Source organism: Aptenodytes patagonicus, chromosome 3 (genome assembly GCF_965638725.1).
Source record: "Aptenodytes patagonicus chromosome 3, bAptPat1.pri.cur, whole genome shotgun sequence".
NCBI classification, from domain to species: Eukaryota; Metazoa; Chordata; class Aves; order Sphenisciformes; family Spheniscidae; genus Aptenodytes; species Aptenodytes patagonicus.
Genome location: NC_134951.1, coordinates 113372454 through 113391779, shown reverse-complemented (window position 1 = coordinate 113391779; position 19326 = coordinate 113372454). Strand labels below are relative to the sequence as shown.

Sequence of the window (19326 nt, the reverse complement as noted above, 5' to 3'; positions counted from 1 at the left end):
AAAACCAGTCTTGAGTGTACCTATATACACGTAACATGTCTGCCACTCGTGCTGTAAATTTTATGGAGCAAGCAGATAGTGTATGTGCAAGAGTCTTGTTCTCGGAACTTAATTTTTCTTCTTGAGCACATACCGGTACACGATAAGTAGTCCATTATACACGGTTATTGTTGAAAATAGCATCACGTTTGTGACAAGTTCTGCTATCAAAACCCTAGCACAATTGTATTTCATCACTTGAAGTGCTTTAGCATTTGCAAGTTTTTTATAGCGTATGCAGGAAAACTTTGTATTTGCACTTTAACACAAATTGCAAATTACAAAATCTGGAGTACATCAAAAAGTTGGATCCTGTATTATACAACTTTTTTATGCACTTCTCTGTGATGTGTGGATATCAGGAAACCTGTAGTTGCTCTTCAATCTTGTCAACGTAAGTGCGTGTGTATCTGATGACTCCTTCAAGTTTGCTTTTTTTTTTTTCCCAATGATATTTCTATTTTTCATTTTCAGATTTAATTCAGTTAGAAGAACGTATGGCTGGCGAATAGTAAGTATGATACTCTCTGCTGTGCTAAACTACGCTTAGTGGTAGTTTGGCAATGCTGTGAACAGGAAAATTCTGTCCTTTCTTTCATTGAATTTCTCTAACTGTTTCTTTCTGTCTGTCTAAACTCATCTTACTAATGTAGGGAAATCATTGCTCTTCTGGAAGACCTTCCATTCCATTTCACCAGGACTTCCCACCTGAGACTGTGTGTCTTGGATACTATTAATACCTCAGGCAGTTGTGTTTTTGCTCAGAACAGAAGTCATTATGAGGACAATGTCTGTTTATTTTTTTCCTTTCTTTGAAATAGTTTTCAACCTTTTGCTTTCTGTTTGCCTTTCCAGGTATACATGTGTGATGTTAACTGGTTGTGATGTTCTTATACCTGAGCTAGCTGTCTCTGGAGGTAGTCATGGGTGCAGAACATGTTGTTGCCTTGTCATTGCATGGTTCAGTACTGTGTCACGACATGGCAATATATTTCTAGATCCAAATGAAAATCCCACGGTGTAAGGATGTGCACGCTTAGGTCAGGGGGCGTTGGCACTAGTGTAAACATGTGAAGCCATTCTTTACGGAGTTGGGTCAGCGCATGCATTGTAGCGCTTGGGTCTTCATGTCACCTACGCAACAACACGGGTTGTTTCCTTGCCTGCTTTGCTTTGGTAGTTCATGTGCTGAATTCTTTGCACTCGTGTGACAGATTGTATTCTCCCCTCTGGCCCCTCAGAGTAAAAGATGCCCTGAATACTTGCAAACGCATAGATTCTGTTCTGTTTGGTCTGCTTTTCTGTGTGCCATAAACAGTCTTTTTTGTATTAATTTTCAAATGTGTCTGTTGATTTCTAGTTCCAGCAACTTTTGTCATCGTACTTCACAAATTTCACCTCTTCCTGTTACCATCTCAGTCAGGTCTGGCTACTTTTCATCGTGTTTCTTTTGTTTCCTCAGTGTTGTACTGGCAGTGCTGTGCAAAAAGCTTATAATTCCTTTCCTGTCTTTTTCTAACTGAACAGGTTCAGCTATCATCTCTTCTGTGGTCATGCATACTACTTGTTCCTTTGTGCATTCCAGAGAGTGTCTGACATGCTACCTGTGCAAAACTGTTGTGGAGTCATGTGTTTTACAAAGCTTTGTTTTGTTTTGCCATAGCCTCTGAACAAATATCATATGGTAGCAAATTTATTTCATTGTTGCCCTACAAAAGAGGTTTAATGAGTGACTTGCAGCTTTCTAGTCCCTCATATGAGAAATGAAGTCATTATATGCACATCCTTACACCGTGGGATTTTCATTTGGATCTAGAAATACATTGCCATGTCGTGACACAGTACTGAACCATGCAATGACAAGGCAACAACATGTTCTGCACCCATGACTACCTCCAGAGACAGCTAGCTCAGGTATAAGAATAAGAGTCCCTCATATGAGAAAGCCATTGCTGTCATGTTTATGATGACTGTAAAGCCATTCAAACTGTAAACTTTTCCTTACTGGATGAAAATAATAATTGAAATAATTAGTGATATTTTTGGCCTTGTTGAATCTAAGAATGCTTAAGCCAATGCAATTTGATAATGCTACGGGAAGAAATAGTCCTGCCCTTCCCAGTGGCCTCCTCCTTGATCTCCCCTTTGTGCCAGTATGTCCATTTGTACAGCTGCCTAAGACTGAGGAAATAAACTAGTTGGAGAAAAATTAGCATTTTTCATGTGGACCTCTTTTCCAAGCTGAGGACAGGGTGAACTGTGCGTGGCGTGCAAGAAGAGGAGGTTTTCATTTATTTACTTCAAGATTAGCATCTGTAATCCACTGCTAAAATGCCTTTTATATTAGAATGTAGATTATGTGAGGTTCCCAAATAGTGTGGCAAATTTATTTGGAGAAATATTAGAATAAATCTATTCATATAGCTTGTTGTGTGTAAGATACAAAACCCAAAATAAGTCTCAAAACCAGACTACTTTTTTTATTTTTCCTGTTTACTCATGTGTATAGATTAAATGTAATAAAAACAAACATGCCTTGAAGCTCCACGAATTCTTTCTGTCAAGCAAACTGGCTAAACAAATTCCTGAGTAAAGAGCACTGTACAGCATATCCAGAATAAAAAATTAGGTTGTTCAGTAGAAGCGCTGCTTCTACCCAGAGTATTTAACCATGAAAATTCAAGATGCAGAATTTCAGTTTTTCAACTGTGAGAGGTAGTCTCCAATAGCGCAATAATGCCTGTTTCTATTAAGAATAATGTTTTTTGTTACTGAATTTGCCCGAGTAGATGTCTTACAAGTGGTAGCCAGCTCTCCTCTGATCTTAGCCTGTGAACCGTAACTAGAATGTAACTTGGCCTGGTTGTTAGAAAATGTCGCTATAACTCTGTACAGCCATTTAATCTTTCTTCTCTCTCCTAGGTTGCTCTAAGGCCTGAAAAGTTGACTGGAAACAACACCAGGGTGGAGGTTACAACACTGTGGTAAGTATGCTATTTTAAAACGTAGAGGGGAGAAGCTGGGAAAGGAGTTGATACGGAATCATGAGTCCAGGAGTGAATCACTCGGTGATGAATTGTCTGCAGCTTTGTGTGGGAAGATTAAAGTGTTGAGAATTTTAAAAGGGGAGAAAGTGGTAGCTGGTAGCACGTTCTTGCTCACAGTGAAGGAAAGGAATATGCATGCAGGGTATGAGGACACGTACTTGATGCTTCACATTTTCATAAAGCTGTAAAACACACTAATCCATTTATGATCACCGTGTGGTTGCTAATTATAGCATTATTATTTTCATTACTGCTCAAGTGGAAAACTGGGAAGAAATATCATGTTTTCCATTAATAACATGCAAGTTTAGGATGAAGTCAAAACTAGAAGTTGGCTATCCTTGGCACCATACTCTACTAGCTTTTACTAATTAACTTTATTAGTTTGTAAGAATGTAATTATAGTACTAGTTTATGTTTGCAAAAAGGAAAGGTTTTAGTCTCATTGCACGTTATATCTTACTATGATAGAACTAGTCCAAAGTATTTCTAATGAGGTCATTTATTCATTTTTTTTCCTCCTAAAGTGGCTTACTAGAAGATGACCATAGAGGATCTCCCAGAACCTTCCTTAGAAGGAGATTCCCTCATTGAAAGAGAACGGTTCTTATTCCCAAACTCTGAAACATCTGTTACTTTTTCTGTTGCTGCAGCACCCATGCCTTCAGACTGTGGTATGTACTTTTAACAGAAAATGAATTTGTGATCAGCAGAGAATAAATTTGAATAATAAACTCTTAATTTATTCCGTCTTTTTAGAAACAGTTTACTGCTTGTTAAATGAATTCTCTATTATTTTTTTAAAGGAAATGAAAGATGAAGACCCATGCTTTTTCTATTTTTCTTATTGCATACATTTTAAAATGTCACTGTAGGTAAGGATCTTCATATAGATAGCTACAATTATAATGCCTTTGAATATTGCAGAAGATGTTAATAGCATCTATATACCTTAAAAATTGCTGCCTCCACCTCTGTTTCTCCCATGCATTGATTACAGCAATCAACTGTATTCAGGAAAAATAAATACATGTAATGTTCTGTCTTTGACAGACTCAGCATTCTTGAGACTCATTTGATGAGTTAGCGCAGGTTGGAAATTTAACAGTTCCATACGCTATATTTTAGTACATGAACATGTGTCTTTACATGGTTTAGCCCTGTTCTCATAACTTGTCCGTCCTATACTACTCTGAGTACTGCCATGATTTATTCCATTCTGCTTTCTTATGCCTTAGAAAAATTTTCCATTCGTCCTTCTTTAAACATTGTTGTGTTGTGATACCTTCTAATAACACTACAATATCACTACTATCTGTCCTCCTTGGTCTATGCCCACTCATTGAATAAAAACAATGCCTTTTATAGGAGGTCGCTGTCACCTGTGTAACAGTAATATTACTGAATCTGGGTAAAGAAGGTTAAACCACAACAGACAAAGATTCTTGGTCATTGCATTAAGTGCGTTTATTTTTCCTTAATACAACTGAGCACTGTAATCAATGCATGGGAAAGACAGAGGTGGAGAAAGTAATGTTTTAAAGTATCTAGATGCCATTGTCGTCCTTTCATGGAACTTTTTGTTTTAACAGATTTTCTGTAATATTTCTTTGGTTTGCAAGCACTACAGCTGATCACCTGTTAAGCACTTACGATGGTTGTTATTAATACTTAACGTATTCTCAGGTTTTTACCCTAGCATGCTGATTGTAACAGTCTATTAGAGTTGATTTCTGATATATAATTTGGTTCAGGTTTGTAGCTAGAAATCTTCCCGTTAGAGTAAGAATCATGCATGTTGTGTTAGATCATTAATCTTGTTGGCTAGTTGTCTATTTACTTCATAGCTTTCAGCAATAGATCAACTGTGGTGTGTGCGGAAGTTAAATATTGGTAGGTAAATCAGTAGATCTGTGTCAATGCATGGGACGTAGGTAAGAAGCACACTTTGTGTAGTGCTGGGAGATAAGGGGTTTGGGGTTTTTTCTACGCTAGGTGCAAATAAAAATTCATACTAAATATCAGTGAAGTTGTCCTCCATTTTCATTCTTGTTGAATCAAGGCAATGCAGTTAGAAGAACTCTAGACAGCCTGGAAGCGAGCTCCATGTGTGCTTTTATCTGTTAATCCAATCTAGAAGCGTCGTATGCTCTTTTTGAGGAAAGGTTATGATGATTCATCCAGAGGTAGTTTATACCACGCCATACACCCAGATGGCTGATGCTCTATTTTACTTAACCTGTATGTCCGTTCTGAGAGCCTTGTATCTGCGACTGATGCAAGCTGACGTTGTACATTTATTTGAAACCTTTTTAAAAGGCAACTCCCTGATAGCTGCAGCGGGGGTAAAAGTTCAGTGTTTTCCATGATTTAGTCATTTGCTGATGACAGTAGGTTCTGCTTCCATTCCCTCTCCTAATAGCCACTGCTATCCAGATTCTTTCATATAATTTTCTGGAGTTGGAAGAAATTCCACAAATTTAAAATACAGTATGTGTATATACATGCACACACATACACTTACATTACATGTAAGTAACATGAAATATCATACTTTATTATTAAAGTGGATTTTTACACCTGTACTTTGGGTTGCCTGAAGCAACATGAGGCTTAAAATCTTAAAAAATATTACCTTTTTTCTGATCTTGGTTTGGTGGCTTAATTTTTAAAGATGTTTGTTACCTGCAGCTGCCAACAGCTGGAATTGATACAGTCATGAAATATCTGGAAATAATGGAAGCCATAGAATGCCTTCCTGATTTCTGCATGTGTTTATATTTTGTACGTTTTATGTAAATTGTGATGGAAGAAGAAGGAAAAGACATGTTTTGTAGCATATGGAGAAATCATGTACGCATTTAATCACTGAGAGATCAAGAGGCTTGTCTGTGCTTGGGAACAGCTTAGAATCACCAGTCTTTGGCTAGCTTGAAGCAAGAGTAAACCCTTATTAGCACAATCACTGCACGTTTCTGTTAGTTCTTGCCTAAACTTAAAATCAGTGTTGCAGTACCATTGTATTGGTTGCTGATTCAAAGCTTTTTCAGAAGTATAAGCAAGACCTTAATATTAAAGGAAAAATAGACCAGATGTTAAAGAAAATTTTCTAAATTAATTCAACATTCTGATTTTCCAGTGTGATTAGTAGTGAAATGACTCTGCTATTCTTTGCCTCTGCGTTTGAAAAACTCGATGCCTGTTAAAACTTCAATTGTACCTAATAATTCCTTTTTTTTAACAGAGTTTTCTTTCTTCGATCCCAATGATGCAGCATGCCAAGAAATACTTTTCAACCCCAAAACATCAGTTTCTGAATTGTTTGCTATCTTAAGGCAGTGGGTTCCACAGGTCCAGCAGAATATTGATATTATTGGGAATGAGGTGAGGTATAAATAAAGATCCTTGAATGCTTTCAGTGTTAAAGAAATACTATGTTGACAACGAATAAAACCAGTTCATTCAGAAGCAGAACTAATCATGAATGCAGATACAGTTTCTGCCTTTTAACAAGTAGTTACTGATCAGTGCCTTGTATTCCACATGTTGTCAGCTTTCATTTGGAAAGAGAAAGATGATGGATAAAAATTCAGTACATTTGGATAGATGGTAGAAACAATGTTTCTTCTCAAAGCAGTTGTTTAGAGACCCTTCGCCTTGGTGTTTCAGTTTCCTACCTATCAGTAATCATAAACTCCAATATATGAAGTTACAGTGAAGCCTGATCTTAAGGGCAATGTTTCCAAGGCACAAAATGAGTTAGGAACTGAAATCTCTTTGCAACCTGCAGTAGGCTACTTTCAGAAGACACCTTGTTTCTAGTAATTCTGTCCTGCTTTGTTATTTTTCTTCTTCTGGGTTGCAGGCTTTTCTAGACAGGTGGGGAAGTATAGTAAAGATTCGTCCTACCATAGTATAACTGGGGGCTTTTTTTGGGGAGGAAGGGGGAGATTGTTGAGGGATCAAAGAACAAGGGGGGAGACTTCATAAATTACGTCACTTTCCTATTGTTCAGTTAAGCAGTTAACTTTTCAGCATGTGAAATGTATGTTAAAAGTAATAATATAAAGAAGCTTTAAAATCTGTAAACAATGAAGGTTAATGATATTCATATAATACTATTTACTACATTTGTGCGTGTTGCTCAGTTCTGCGGTTACAGTCTATTGTGGCAGGCTTCTTTGTTATTAGCCATTGAAATGAATCCAGGAGTCAATCTGGAATAACTTACTAAATAATGCTGATGTCAGAGATACGCCAGAGCTAAAATGTACTTGTTTTCCACTTTTCTCTCAGATCATTAAAAGGGGTTGCCATGTGAATGACAGAGATGGACTGACTGATATGACTCTCTTGCATTACACTTGCAAATCAGGGGCTCATGGTATTGGTGAGTAAAGAAACATCATTATAGATGTAAAAACCTAATTAATTCACAAAGGCTAATCGCACCCACTATTACAGAATTTTTCCTTGCAGTAGATTTTTTTTTTTTTTTTTTTACTGCTTGGTTTTGGCTCTTCTAGCGGCCATCAGAAAGGAAGATACAGAACTGTAGCGCAGTTATGGCTGTGGCAGTTGGGAGTAAGTTGGGTTAGTGGTATAGGTATTGCAAACAATAGTACCAGCTTAAATGTATATTTAATGTAGCAAAGGCTGTTTCAGACTGAGGTACAAACTGCGAACTAAGCTATCGACAGTTTTCTTACATCAGTGAAACTAGAACATGTAGGTGACTGGCTGTTTGGTTTTTTTTTTTTCTTTCACCCTGAACATGTCAGAAGAAAACAGTAATGTTTGTTTGCATTATTATTCCATAAGTACTGGAAATAAGAGCATATTTAACTCTGTTTGAACACCCCTATTAGCTTTTCTGTGTTGTGCTACTTTTTTGTTCACCCAAACCCAGTTCTCCTCTGAGTTTGAACCAAGTTTCTGAGTGAGGTCTGGCATAGGTTAGCTTTCCTGGTGTTGGCAGGTCTTTTAACAAAAACTTCAGCATTGTGGCTTGTAATTTTTTTTTTTTTCTATCAGATACTAAAATCCCTGGTTTTGATGGGTGACACATTATTTACATTAGAGATAAACAGGTAGTGTTATTATATACTATAGTAGAGATTTCAGCCCTTTATGATAAAAGGCAAAGATTTCTGTATCCTAATCCTAAAAAGAAAGGCATAGTAATTGTTCTGCTGTGAGCTTTAAGGGTTTAATGTACATTATGTGTTACACGTAAGCATGTGCATGGTTTTGAGGTCAAATAAATCTGTAATGCATATTTTACAAAATTTACCTTGCAGGTGATGTTGAAACCGCTGTAAAATTTGCGACGCAGCTTATTGATTTGGGTGCTGATAGCAGTTTACGCAGCCGCTGGACAAATATGAATGCCTTGCATTATGCTGCCTACTTTGATGTTCCAGAACTTATTGGTGTTATTTTGAAAAATGCAAAGCCAAAAGGTAGGCATCGTTAACTTTTGTTTCATGTAGTTGTCTGTATTTTGTTACTATGTTGACCCTAAGCTGGTGCGTAGTGGTCTTTTAAGTGTGGGGTTTGTTTATCCACTATACATAAATAATTTCTACTTCCTTATTCTTTTAGTCAGCCTCATTAGTTCATTTTTCTCTTAACCTTTTTTTTTTTGGCGGTTTAATACACTGATTCCATTGCTGGTTTTTAAATTTGAGCTTTGTACAAGATGGTAGAGAAGTATCTAATAGAACGGAAAGCAAGCAGGTTAATTCTAAGTTGTTGAGGACTAAGAGAATGTATGCAGAAAGCCAAAGATGTAACTATTCTGGTAAACTCTTAGGGTTTTTAAGATTCCTTAAACATTGAGAAGTATGTTTGAAATGATGGGAGAAGGGTAAAGGAGAACGGCATGTGGCAAACTAGTGACTGAAGCAACTTTGACATGCTCATTTTTCCCACTTCTCGGCTATCTAGAAGGTCATGTGTAAAGAACAGTTTGACTTCAGTGTTTGGCATAAATAGATAATACCTTTTGGAATGATAATATGAAGGATTGGTAATTGGACCCCTATTTATATTAATGCAAATGGAAATACAGAAATGATTCTGAACCAGAACCATTTGTTCCTAATTTGGTCAGGATCTCAAAACCCGTAAGCAATTTTAGTATTAAAATTGTACAAATGTTAATTTGTTCTACTGAATATCCTGATTGTGCCATTTTGCAAAATGATTAATGCCCTTTTTTAGCTAGGTGTAGCTAAAGACTGTCTCAAAATTCTGGAACACTGATAGGTTTTTGGAGCGTACAAGGCTTGCTTACCATGTCTTGAATCATCGTGGAGGTAATTGTTAAACAGCGCTGTTATTGGTATGACATGCTTAAGAGGTAAGAAGCGTAGGTTGGTAACGAAAGACAAAATAAGACTGCACAGTAGTTAAGTCTGCATCACATTTCAATAGTCCGGCCTCCATAATTTGCATCAGCAGATTAGGTCTTCTTTCAGACCTCATTTGCATTTGGTGTTGTCATCTCCTCCTGTGCAGTGCCTACAGGAGGGGTGGGAATTTGCTCAGATTTCCAAGGAAACCACTCTGGTTAAATGCCTTGGCAGCTGGCAACTCTTGGATAAGCAGATGATTTTTTTATCTCAGAAAATGCATAAAATGATTTGCCCTGTGACATGAAAACAATGGATGGTCTGAATTAATAGAAAGAATAATCTTAGCTCCATACTTCATCAGGCAGTTTGCAGAGAAGGGAGGACGTACATAGAAGGCAAATATGCCTTGGATGGGTCCGTACTGAACTGGAGAAAAAATGGTGGTTAATGTACAAATAACTTTTCAAGACAGTGGTATACTGACTCTGAGACACCCATTGTGGAACAGCCAGTACCACAGATGTTTCCTTTTGATTTACTGCTAAACTATTTCCTTTATGACGCTCTGCAGTTCAATTCTTTATACAGATTTATTCCTCAATTGTTAGAGAGCTAGTTTGATCTTAGTTTTTTAGAGGTTTTAAATATAAAAATTATTAAAGGCTTAAGAATTAGAAATAGAAGTGTTGTGAGGTGCCATTAGACAATGACTGTAACCTGCATGGGTTGCTAACGATAGACCATTGCTACATATTAATGTCCCCTAGATAGTTTGGGGGTAGTTATGGGGTAACGTTTGATATATATGTGTTTCTTTTTGTCACCTGTACTATGCCAACTTAGACCTAGAACAAAGCTGTAAGAAAACAGTGTTTAAAAACTCCAAGCGTGAAGCTTGCAAGTTTGAGGAAGTCACACTAGTCCAGTTAAAAAAAAAACATAAAAATCTATGTGTCAGTTATTTTTTTTAAATAGGAGTACATGCAACTGCTGCTGACTCAGCTGATGTTACTGATAGGTATTTCTGCAAATTGGTTCCTATGTGTGCAGAAAATACTTACTTGTAGCCTTATTAAACATGGAAGTTTCAATGGTTGTGCACAACTACACAGCTTCTACTCAGCTTTAAACTGGTAATGGTCTTTGACATTTGATATGTAAAAAATACATCTGCATACGTAGCTGTTGTTATGATTGCGTCGTGTGAATACAGTCTTTTTTCATACATGTGCCAATTAAATTTAAAATAGCTAAGTTTCTATTCATATTAGTGCAATTGCAAAACTGTTAAAATTTGATCCCAAATTTATTATCGTTGATCTTTATAAAATTCAAAGTCAGTCTTTATTAGTATGTATGAAATTGACATATCTATACAGACATATATATTTATGTATATTCTATATACATTGATATTTTATTTGCCTCCAGAATATTAATTCAGTATAACTATATAAGGATGTTGATACAGTTGGGATATACTTTGTTTATCACATTGTGAAAAGGGCTAGTGGTTTTTGGGACAGAGACTGATACTGAAAGATACTAGGAGACTGTACAGCCCTGAAGTGGAAAATTTTATGTTCCTCACCAGTATTTCAAATTGGAACGTTATTGCTAATACTTGTTTGCGTATTAAATCAGCTGGCATTTTTATTTAACAGTGATATACATATTTGACTCAAACGGACATCTCTCTTGCATAGTTTGAGAGAGGAGCCAAAGGCTAAATAGACTTTAAAACTCCAATCTTCTAGAACAGTCACAACTTCATAGCGGATCGAAAGATATATCGGGAACAATTGACGGAAATACGTGTTATGCTAAATCTCTTCTAGTCAAACGCAGTGCTCCATTTTCCAAACTGTCAGTGCAAGACACTTCAGAGTGCAATTCTTTGAAAATAAAGAAATTATAAAAATCACTAGCTCTTACTTTGTTCTTGGCTATTAGTAATTAAGTCAATGTAAAGCAGAGGTATAATCAGTTTTCCCTTGTCCCACTACATGTTCACAAAGGAAAACAACTGGTTGAAGGTGCATCTCACTTTAACATTTGACACCTAGAAGCAATAACATAAATATTTCTGAAACATTAATTTACATGCAAATGTAAAGTTACTAACTTATTAATCTTAGCACAGTAGATTGGGCATCCTGAATAGCAACAATTTTGCAGTTAAGTCATCAGTATTATAAAATGAATGAAAGTAAGTGCTCATCTTCCAGATTGGTTCATGGTATGAGTAAACAGATGCAGATAAGGTTGATATTCTATGTAGAATTACTTCTCATAGGCATTTAGTACATAAATAGTGGTGCCTCTGTATAAACGTTAACATAAACTGTAAAAATGAATGTCCTCTCAAGGAATCTGTAGAGTGAAATGTTCACGTAACAGACTTACATACCTCACATGTGATGTTTAATTGCAGATGTGGATGCCACCTGTAGTGATTTTGATTTTGGAACAGCTTTGCATATTGCTGCATTTAACCTATGTACAGGAGCTGTCAAGTGTTTGCTGGAACATGGAGCAAATCCTGCCTTTAGGGTAAGGAGCTAGGTTGTAGATTCACCAAAAGGTGAAAAAAGTACCTGGAAAAATTGAACAGTCTGTCCAGGATTTTGGTTAGCTAAAAACATGTTACATGGAGTGATAGTGCCTTGGAAAAATTATTTATAACTCGTAGTGGATGATTTTGTATGCTTTGTCATACTCGTGTGAAGTTTGTGTTTTTGTGTCGCAGTCTAGTTCATTAGTTCAAATAGCTTTCAAGATGTTCTTCTATTTGTTGCTTGAACTTTCATTTGTTAATACTTCTTTGTGTCTTGCAACAGTTGTCATGGCAGTGGTGGATCTTTTCAGAAATACAGGAGTGCAATCTGTGACCTCCAGAAATGCAGTGTATTGCTTAGCAGTAAACTTAGTCTTAGCATAAGTAACTGATAATGAAGAAACATTAACTGCTCTGCTTATTAACCAAATAATAGGCCTGAGTTATAGTGTAAAGTGCTGCTATAAGTGTCTAGCCACAAATCTTGGGTTTTGATTGTTTTTTGTGGGGTTTTTTGTGGTGGTTTTTTTGGGGGGGAGGGGGTTGAGGGGTTTTTTTGGTTGGTTTTTGGTTTGGGGTTTTTGGGGGGTTTTTTTGGTTGGTTTTTTTTTAGCATAGGCAGTATCTCCGTTCTCCATTTTCAAGTTCAGGGGTTTTTTTAGTGAGAAACTATAATTGTTTTAAGGGTACTCAAAAGTCATTATTTTGTATCACTGATTGTGTGAAATCTTCTGGAACATCATAGTTCATACAGTTCTTCACGATATTCAATCTAGATCTCTTTAAAAACGCTGTTTTTCTTCTTTGTCTCGTTATTTAGTGTGCATGTACACGTTTCAAATTCTATGGCGGCTGTATGTTTAAGAGTCTGCTGTCACAGGGAATACCGCTTTGTAGTTGCACAAGCATTCTGAGCTGGCAAAAGGTGGCTCTGCCCTTGAGAAAAGCAATCCTGTGCCACTGTGCCCACTTTTGCCTTCTTGCCTCTGCTCTGCCCCCTACCTTGTGTTGACGCAAAGATTTGCAGGGCAAAATCTGCACCTGGTGGGCTGAATCACGGGACTGATCTGACCGAAACAATCGCTAATGTGATGGCTAAAAACTCAGAACAAACTCCCTGCTATGTCCTGTTTTTAAGGTACTGTGACTTGAATGGGGCTGACCTTTTACTGACAGAATGACTGTAGATTTTTAAGGAATGGTAGGTGTTTAATTCTTCAATCCCGCAATAAATTTCTGACCAGAGACAGTGTGTAGAGTTTGATTATATGAGGACAGCAGAGTCTAAATGCTGACTAAGGATTACAGTTTTCTAGGGTTGAGACAGGGAGATTTATAGGGGGCTCAGGGAAGGTTGAGCTTTTAGTCTGTTTTTTAAGGAAACAAAGCAAATACAGTCTTGCTCTGCATCATTCCCTTTTTGAGCTTCCGGTAATTTCTGAGTCCAGGGGCTCAGCTGAGACAAATTTGGAAGACTGAGATAATTATGTTTCCACAAACTTTGTGAAAATTGGCAGATAGGCGAAGATCCATACTAATGCCTTTGCTGAAGAAAGCGTAGGTAGAACTTGCCGTTGTAGCAGCCTGACAGCCCAACAGTGTATTTGCCGTCTGGCCAGCTGGCCTTGAGTTAAGGTTAACTCCAGGTGAGCTGGTACTCCAACAACTCTGGCCTAGGGTGAGTGTCACATGGGACATACGGGGAATCGCAATCACTGCTCTCTGGGAATGGGAAGTGTTTGGAAAGGACTCTGTCCTTAATTCATCTCTTATGGACTGGTCTGTATCTAAATGAACAGATTTATTCAAGTATTTATGTGAGGCATCGACTTTATGTATTCTATACATGCAACATATATTAATTAAATTCTATCTTACATTTGGAATAAGCCTCACCAAGGAGTAAACTATACACTGGGTTAAGATAAATTCTTTGGGAGGTGTTAGCTTTACAGTATTGGCATTACAGACCAGAATTCTTGCTTACTTTCCTAAATCCGTGTTCAGGTACACAGATACATGCACGTGCTTTTTTCATGTTTTCTGAGTACTAATAGTGTTCTTAAGATTAAAAATGTTAGCAACTTAGCACTTGTGAAAATAATACACTGTAAGTGTTAGTTTATATATCTAAGGATGTTTTGGCATCCTTATTTGAAAATGTGGATGTTTTTATAGTTGTTTATGTTCTAGGAAAAATATCTAAGGAATCTATATCTAAAGATAAAAAATATCTAAGGAAGAGGATTAAAAAATTCATAAACAGCAGTTTATGTTGAACTGAACATGGTTTTGCCTGATCAGCTTTATTTTGTCACGACAGTAAATCCTGTGTTATGTTATGTTTCTCCAGAATGACAAAGGGCAGATTCCAGCAGATGTGGTTCCTGATCCGGTAGATATGCCACTGGAAATGGCGGATGCAGCAGCCAGCGCAAAAGAAATCAAGCAGATATTGCTGGATGCAGTGCCTCTCTCATGTGACATCTCAAAAGCCACGATTCCAAACTATGATCATGTCACAGGCAAGGCCATGCTTTTATCACTTGGCCTGAAACTGGGAGATCGCGTTGTTATTGCAGGACAGAAGGTATGATGAGCAACCTGATACTATCCTCATAATTTCAGGACAGTCAATTTATTTATCCCTTTGGAGACATACCTCAACTCTGAGGGTGTAAAACACTTTCTGGAAGGTATGAACTCTGGATGGCAGTAAGAATCTGGTTACAGACAGTAATAGGCTGAACAGTTATGTGTTAAAGAAAGTGACTACTATGAAAAGCTGTTTTGACAGGCACAGTCTGCATTTTGTATCTGTAAACAATTTTTTAAGTCTCCTATAGTACATCAGCATGGCTCAGCTTTTATTAACATTTTTGGTGTCACATCAAAATGATGGTAAAATTTACAGATTACTTTGTGAGTTGTGCAGCTTTCAGTTATGAATACGCATTCATGAATTACTCCTGATAGTTTCCAGAAGGCGGTAAAAGAAAACTTTAATTCTGCATAGCCTGTAGTAACCCAATTTCACTGGTGCAATGCAGCTAAAATTTTTGAAGCAGTGCTGTGCCAATGGGGTTGTTACGTGGTTCTGGGGAAGTATAAGAATGTAGCCAATACTGGTCCAGCTGCAATGTGAATAGCTGTTAAGAAGCTACCTTGCTAGACACATTTTAAAAAATGTATTTGAAAAATGTAACATTGATATTGCAGTTAGCATTCATACCTTTTATTTGCTCTGATAGCAAGGGCACTGAAATGATTTAAGAGTGCTGGAACTCTTAAAGATTTCAGATATTTTTCTGGTAAATATTGAAGGCATTTGTGAGCAAAATTTTATGTTTGAGTACCTTTAATGATTTTTCTAGTATAGCTTCAGATTTGTAATTATCACAACTAAAGTGTTCTAAAGTGAACTCCACCGAGAGTGCAAAGCAGCTTCCATTCTGTATTTTCATTTGGCGCGTTCTTGGAATTGGGTCAGGAAAAGTGAAGGAATCACTAGCTGTGCAGAAGGCATTTTAACTGAAGTACATACAGAAGCCGCTTATTCTTTAAAGACAGTAAGAAGTTCATGGAAGTTTCTTTTACAGAAAGCCATTGCACAGTGAAAGCAAGGGGAGGTGATGTAACTGCAAGTTAATGGAGGCTTTATAGCAAGAAAGGGAAGAAATTAGTCCTCTTGTGTATCTTTCCTCCAAGTAAGGCCCATAGAACTGTTTGTGCTGTAATGTGCTTACCGTGTGTGGATAAAGCTTCCTGGGTTTGGTTACTTTTTTTTTTAATTGAGTATGCTAATACAGTGTTTTTTGAGAAATTGGTGGAAGCTGTTTTTCTGCTGCCAAAGGCCAGCAGGGCTTTCCAGCTAGCTTTTTTTTAGGGGAGCCAAAGCTGTCATGCGGCAGGTGGGAAGGAGGAATGTGACTGTGCTTTTTGGTCTTCCTTTTCCACGTCTGCTTTCCTCCCTTCCTTTCTTTGTGTGCGAGGAGCTGTTCTGCGTTACTCCCACATCATTTCCCGCCCACTTTCTCCATTTGTCTGAATGGAGAAGTTGATCTCAGCCCTGTCTTCCCCTCTCCCTTGATACTCATAAATGTGTGCAGGGTGGAGCAAAAGTGAGAGCAGGATGATGAAAACAGTGCCAAATTCTTAACCTCCTCTTGGATCAGTTCTCATTTCCAGAATATGGAAGCTGGGACGAGGGCACTGGAACGGCAGCATTTTTACAAGCAATGTTTATGGATTCCTGTTCTCTTTCCTGCTTCTGCAGTCTCCTAACATATCAGCTTTAATGAAGCTTGAAAGCCAAGCATGGTAGATGCCAGAGGGAAAATGGATTCCTCTCTTGATGCCTACTGCACCTGTCATTCTAGTTGTCTTACAGGGTAGAAAGCTGTGTAAGCAGGTGTTTATGCGTACATGATTTGGGGTCCCCCAGCTTCACCAGCTCATGCTCAGGTAGATTCTATGTTACTCAATGAAATGTGAGTGCAGGGAAACCAGTAGCTGGAAGAAAACTTTTCTCCTGTTCCTGCCATGTTTCTCATGTGCGAGATGTCTGCTGCTCCTTGCCTGCACAAGTCCTAGGGCTTGTGCAAAACTGGGGCCTCCGTTTTGCCGTTGCCACCTCCAGTTAAAGATGCTGGTCCCTTCCCTCTGCTCGGTAGGTGCCCTTTGGCTGGTGCCTGGAGAGGGGAGGAATCTGTTAGGCTGCTTGGCCAAGCTTCCTCCGGCTGAATTTGGTCTCTGCGTTGGTAGCTAAAAAGTCTGGGTCTAGATTAGTGTGATGTACCTGCCTATAACAATCAAGTTTAAAGGAGGTCTTCAGATTAAAAGAAGAATAGGCTCTGGGTCGCGTTTATTTCTTTACAGAACATTAAGAAAGAGTAGCTGGAAGGTTTTATAGTAAAGGAAAAAAATGGTTTCTGTCTGTTTACTCTCTGAGGGCTGGATTAGACAGTGAAGTCATAGTAAAAAATGAATTAATGGTATTAAGGTCTCATGAGATAATGAAAACTGAGCAACTGAAAGATCAAAGGTTTTTCTTACTAAAACTAATTTAAAAATCAAATATAAAAATGAATTTAAATCAGTGTTAAATGCATCTCTGTTAGTTATTCCTCCCTCGTTTGGTTGAAGTGTGTGAGCTTATAATGTATATTTATGGAGGCTGAGGTCCACCAGCAAGACTGGTCTGTCTTGATATTCTTGATATACTTATCTGTTCAGAGTCTACATAGTATATATTGAAACAGCACAAAAATGTTGTAACACTTGCTGGCTTTTAAAATTTTGTTTAATCATGAGGAGGGAATAAAAGACTTACAAATTTTTTCCAAATCAAAAATTAAGTATGCTCTGAAGTTTACCCTTTAACCTTTGCAATATATATATAAAAAAAGTATATATACTTATTTATACACACACAGATATATTTATAGAATTTTTTTATCTAGTATTTCCATGGAAACTCCCAATTCAGCAAGGTATCTAGCCATGATTCTAGAACTGTTGGTGTGGAAGACACTGAATGTAAAACTTCTCGTTAGGCATATACTCCCATACCTTGCTGACTTGGAGTTGTATTGTACAGTGGTGCTTACTGTCTAATTCTTGTCTGTTGTGAGATCTGTCAATAACCACTGCCTTTGTTTCATACCAAATATATGCAGAAAGACTAATACATTTTGGAAAACGCATTGGTTGGCATTGAAAGATAGGAGTTTCAATAATCAAGGGAGATTGTTATGTTTGTATTTCTCTGTTCTGATCAAAAGCTTGGAGATGACTTGCTGTCTCCTTTGTAATCTGTTCTATGTTCTTGTAAACAATATTTGTTTAACAAAGTCATTCTGTGTTGATGCTTTTTGCTTTAGGTTGGTACATTAAGATTTTGTGGCACAACGGAATTTGCCAGTGGTCAGTGGGCTGGCGTAGAGCTGGATGAACCAGAAGGAAAGAACAATGGAAGTGTTGGAAAAGTCCAGTACTTCAAGTGCGCACCGAAACGCGGTATAACCTTTATTTTTTTTCTTACATTTTTTTAAAACCTGAATTTTAAAAAAAGTGTTGGAAGACATAGACCTTTTGGGAGAATAAAAGCAGATAAAAAAAATCTGTTGCTTTTCTTTTTAGTGCTTTGTTTGTTTGTTTTATTGATTCTTTTAACTGTTCCCAGTGTTTTGGCCACAACTATTTGCAAAACCATGGAAACAACCAACCAGCCAAAATTTCTGGTTATTTCTGGTTATTTCCCTGAAACTATGAGATAATAGTCTTTCCTGTTTTTCCATCTATATTGTTGAAGCTATTTGCTTGTGTTGTAACAATAATGGCCATGTTTCTTTACCTGCTTTGCCCTCCTTTTTAAGAGATTCACACCTGTAGTTGTTTTCTAACTTCCAGCTTGAGGTATTTTAATTGATATTTCAGGGACAGTCATGGTATACGAAGTCTTGCGTTTATAACAGTGGAGACTGAATGTTACCGTTAGGACAAAGATTCTAATCGATAGTTTTACTGACTTCCTGAATTACTCTGTTCAAGTTGCTTGATAAGCCTTTTGGTTTCAGTGTTCATTTGAGCTAGTCCTTCCTACCCTACAAGTGCTTTGACAGCATAGCAAACCATCATCGTGGCTGAAAAAACCCCCTAAATTAATTGATGTAAGAGATAGCAGCCAGAAAGTTTTGTTACATTAACATTACCCCTGGTTCTTTTTTGGCACACGCAATTTTCTCTCCAGGTATCTTTGCACCTCTTTCTAAAATAAGCAAGGCTTCTGACCACAAAAAAGGCTCTGTACGAAGTTCTTCCATGCGGTCTTCACCTTTGGTCAAATCCAAGAAAATAGATGTGACGCACATAACTTCCAAAGTGAATTCTGGTGAGTATTTTCTTGTATGTTGAGACAGGATTGAGATACTAATCTTCAGGAATTAGCATCGGTCATGTAAATCTTGGTATTAAAATACTTGTTTGGAATTAGTTCATCACTTGGGATGAGAAGGTGATCTTTATTAACTACGTGTTCTCATTATTAGAAATTCAGTAGCCTTTAAACTAGTACTGGAAGGACGTTGTGTCTAGTTGCCTGGTGATTACAGTGATCTGATGTACTAATGGAAGCCTTTATGTACTCTACAAAAAAAAAAGTTCACCACAATATTTATTCTCGAGCCTTTAAAGTAATTTCTGGTTGGCTGCGATATCAGTTAAACGTCTAAACTTAACGTGATTTCATTTAGTAAGATCTTCCTGGGTAACTTGAAACATCTCACTGAAATAAGTGAAAATCTAGAAACTAATCTATATACAA

General features: G+C 37.3%; 1 protein-coding gene across 4 annotated transcripts in view; it reads left to right on the top strand.

Annotated features, from left to right (window-relative positions):
* CLIP4 (CAP-Gly domain containing linker protein family member 4) overlaps positions 1 to 19326 on the top strand; it is a 54258-nt gene that overhangs the window by 691 nt on the left and 34241 nt on the right. For 3 of the 4 annotated variants that reach the window (XM_076334725.1, XM_076334724.1, XM_076334722.1), the window contains exons 2-11: positions 514 to 550; positions 2962 to 3023; positions 3614 to 3760; positions 6331 to 6470; positions 7383 to 7476; positions 8387 to 8548; positions 11880 to 11998; positions 14356 to 14592; positions 17885 to 18020; positions 18754 to 18894. In XM_076334725.1, coding sequence (XP_076190840.1) covers positions 3628 to 3760; positions 6331 to 6470; positions 7383 to 7476; positions 8387 to 8548; positions 11880 to 11998; positions 14356 to 14592; positions 17885 to 18020; positions 18754 to 18894 — 1162 coding nt within the window. In that variant the 5' untranslated portion in view covers positions 514 to 550; positions 2962 to 3023; positions 3614 to 3627. Of the gene's footprint in view, positions 1 to 346; positions 434 to 513; positions 551 to 2961; positions 3024 to 3613; positions 3761 to 6330; positions 6471 to 7382; positions 7477 to 8386; positions 8549 to 11879; positions 11999 to 14355; positions 14593 to 17884; positions 18021 to 18753; positions 18895 to 19326 lie in introns of those variants that run through there. The other variant, XM_076334723.1, reaches the window with a different exon arrangement.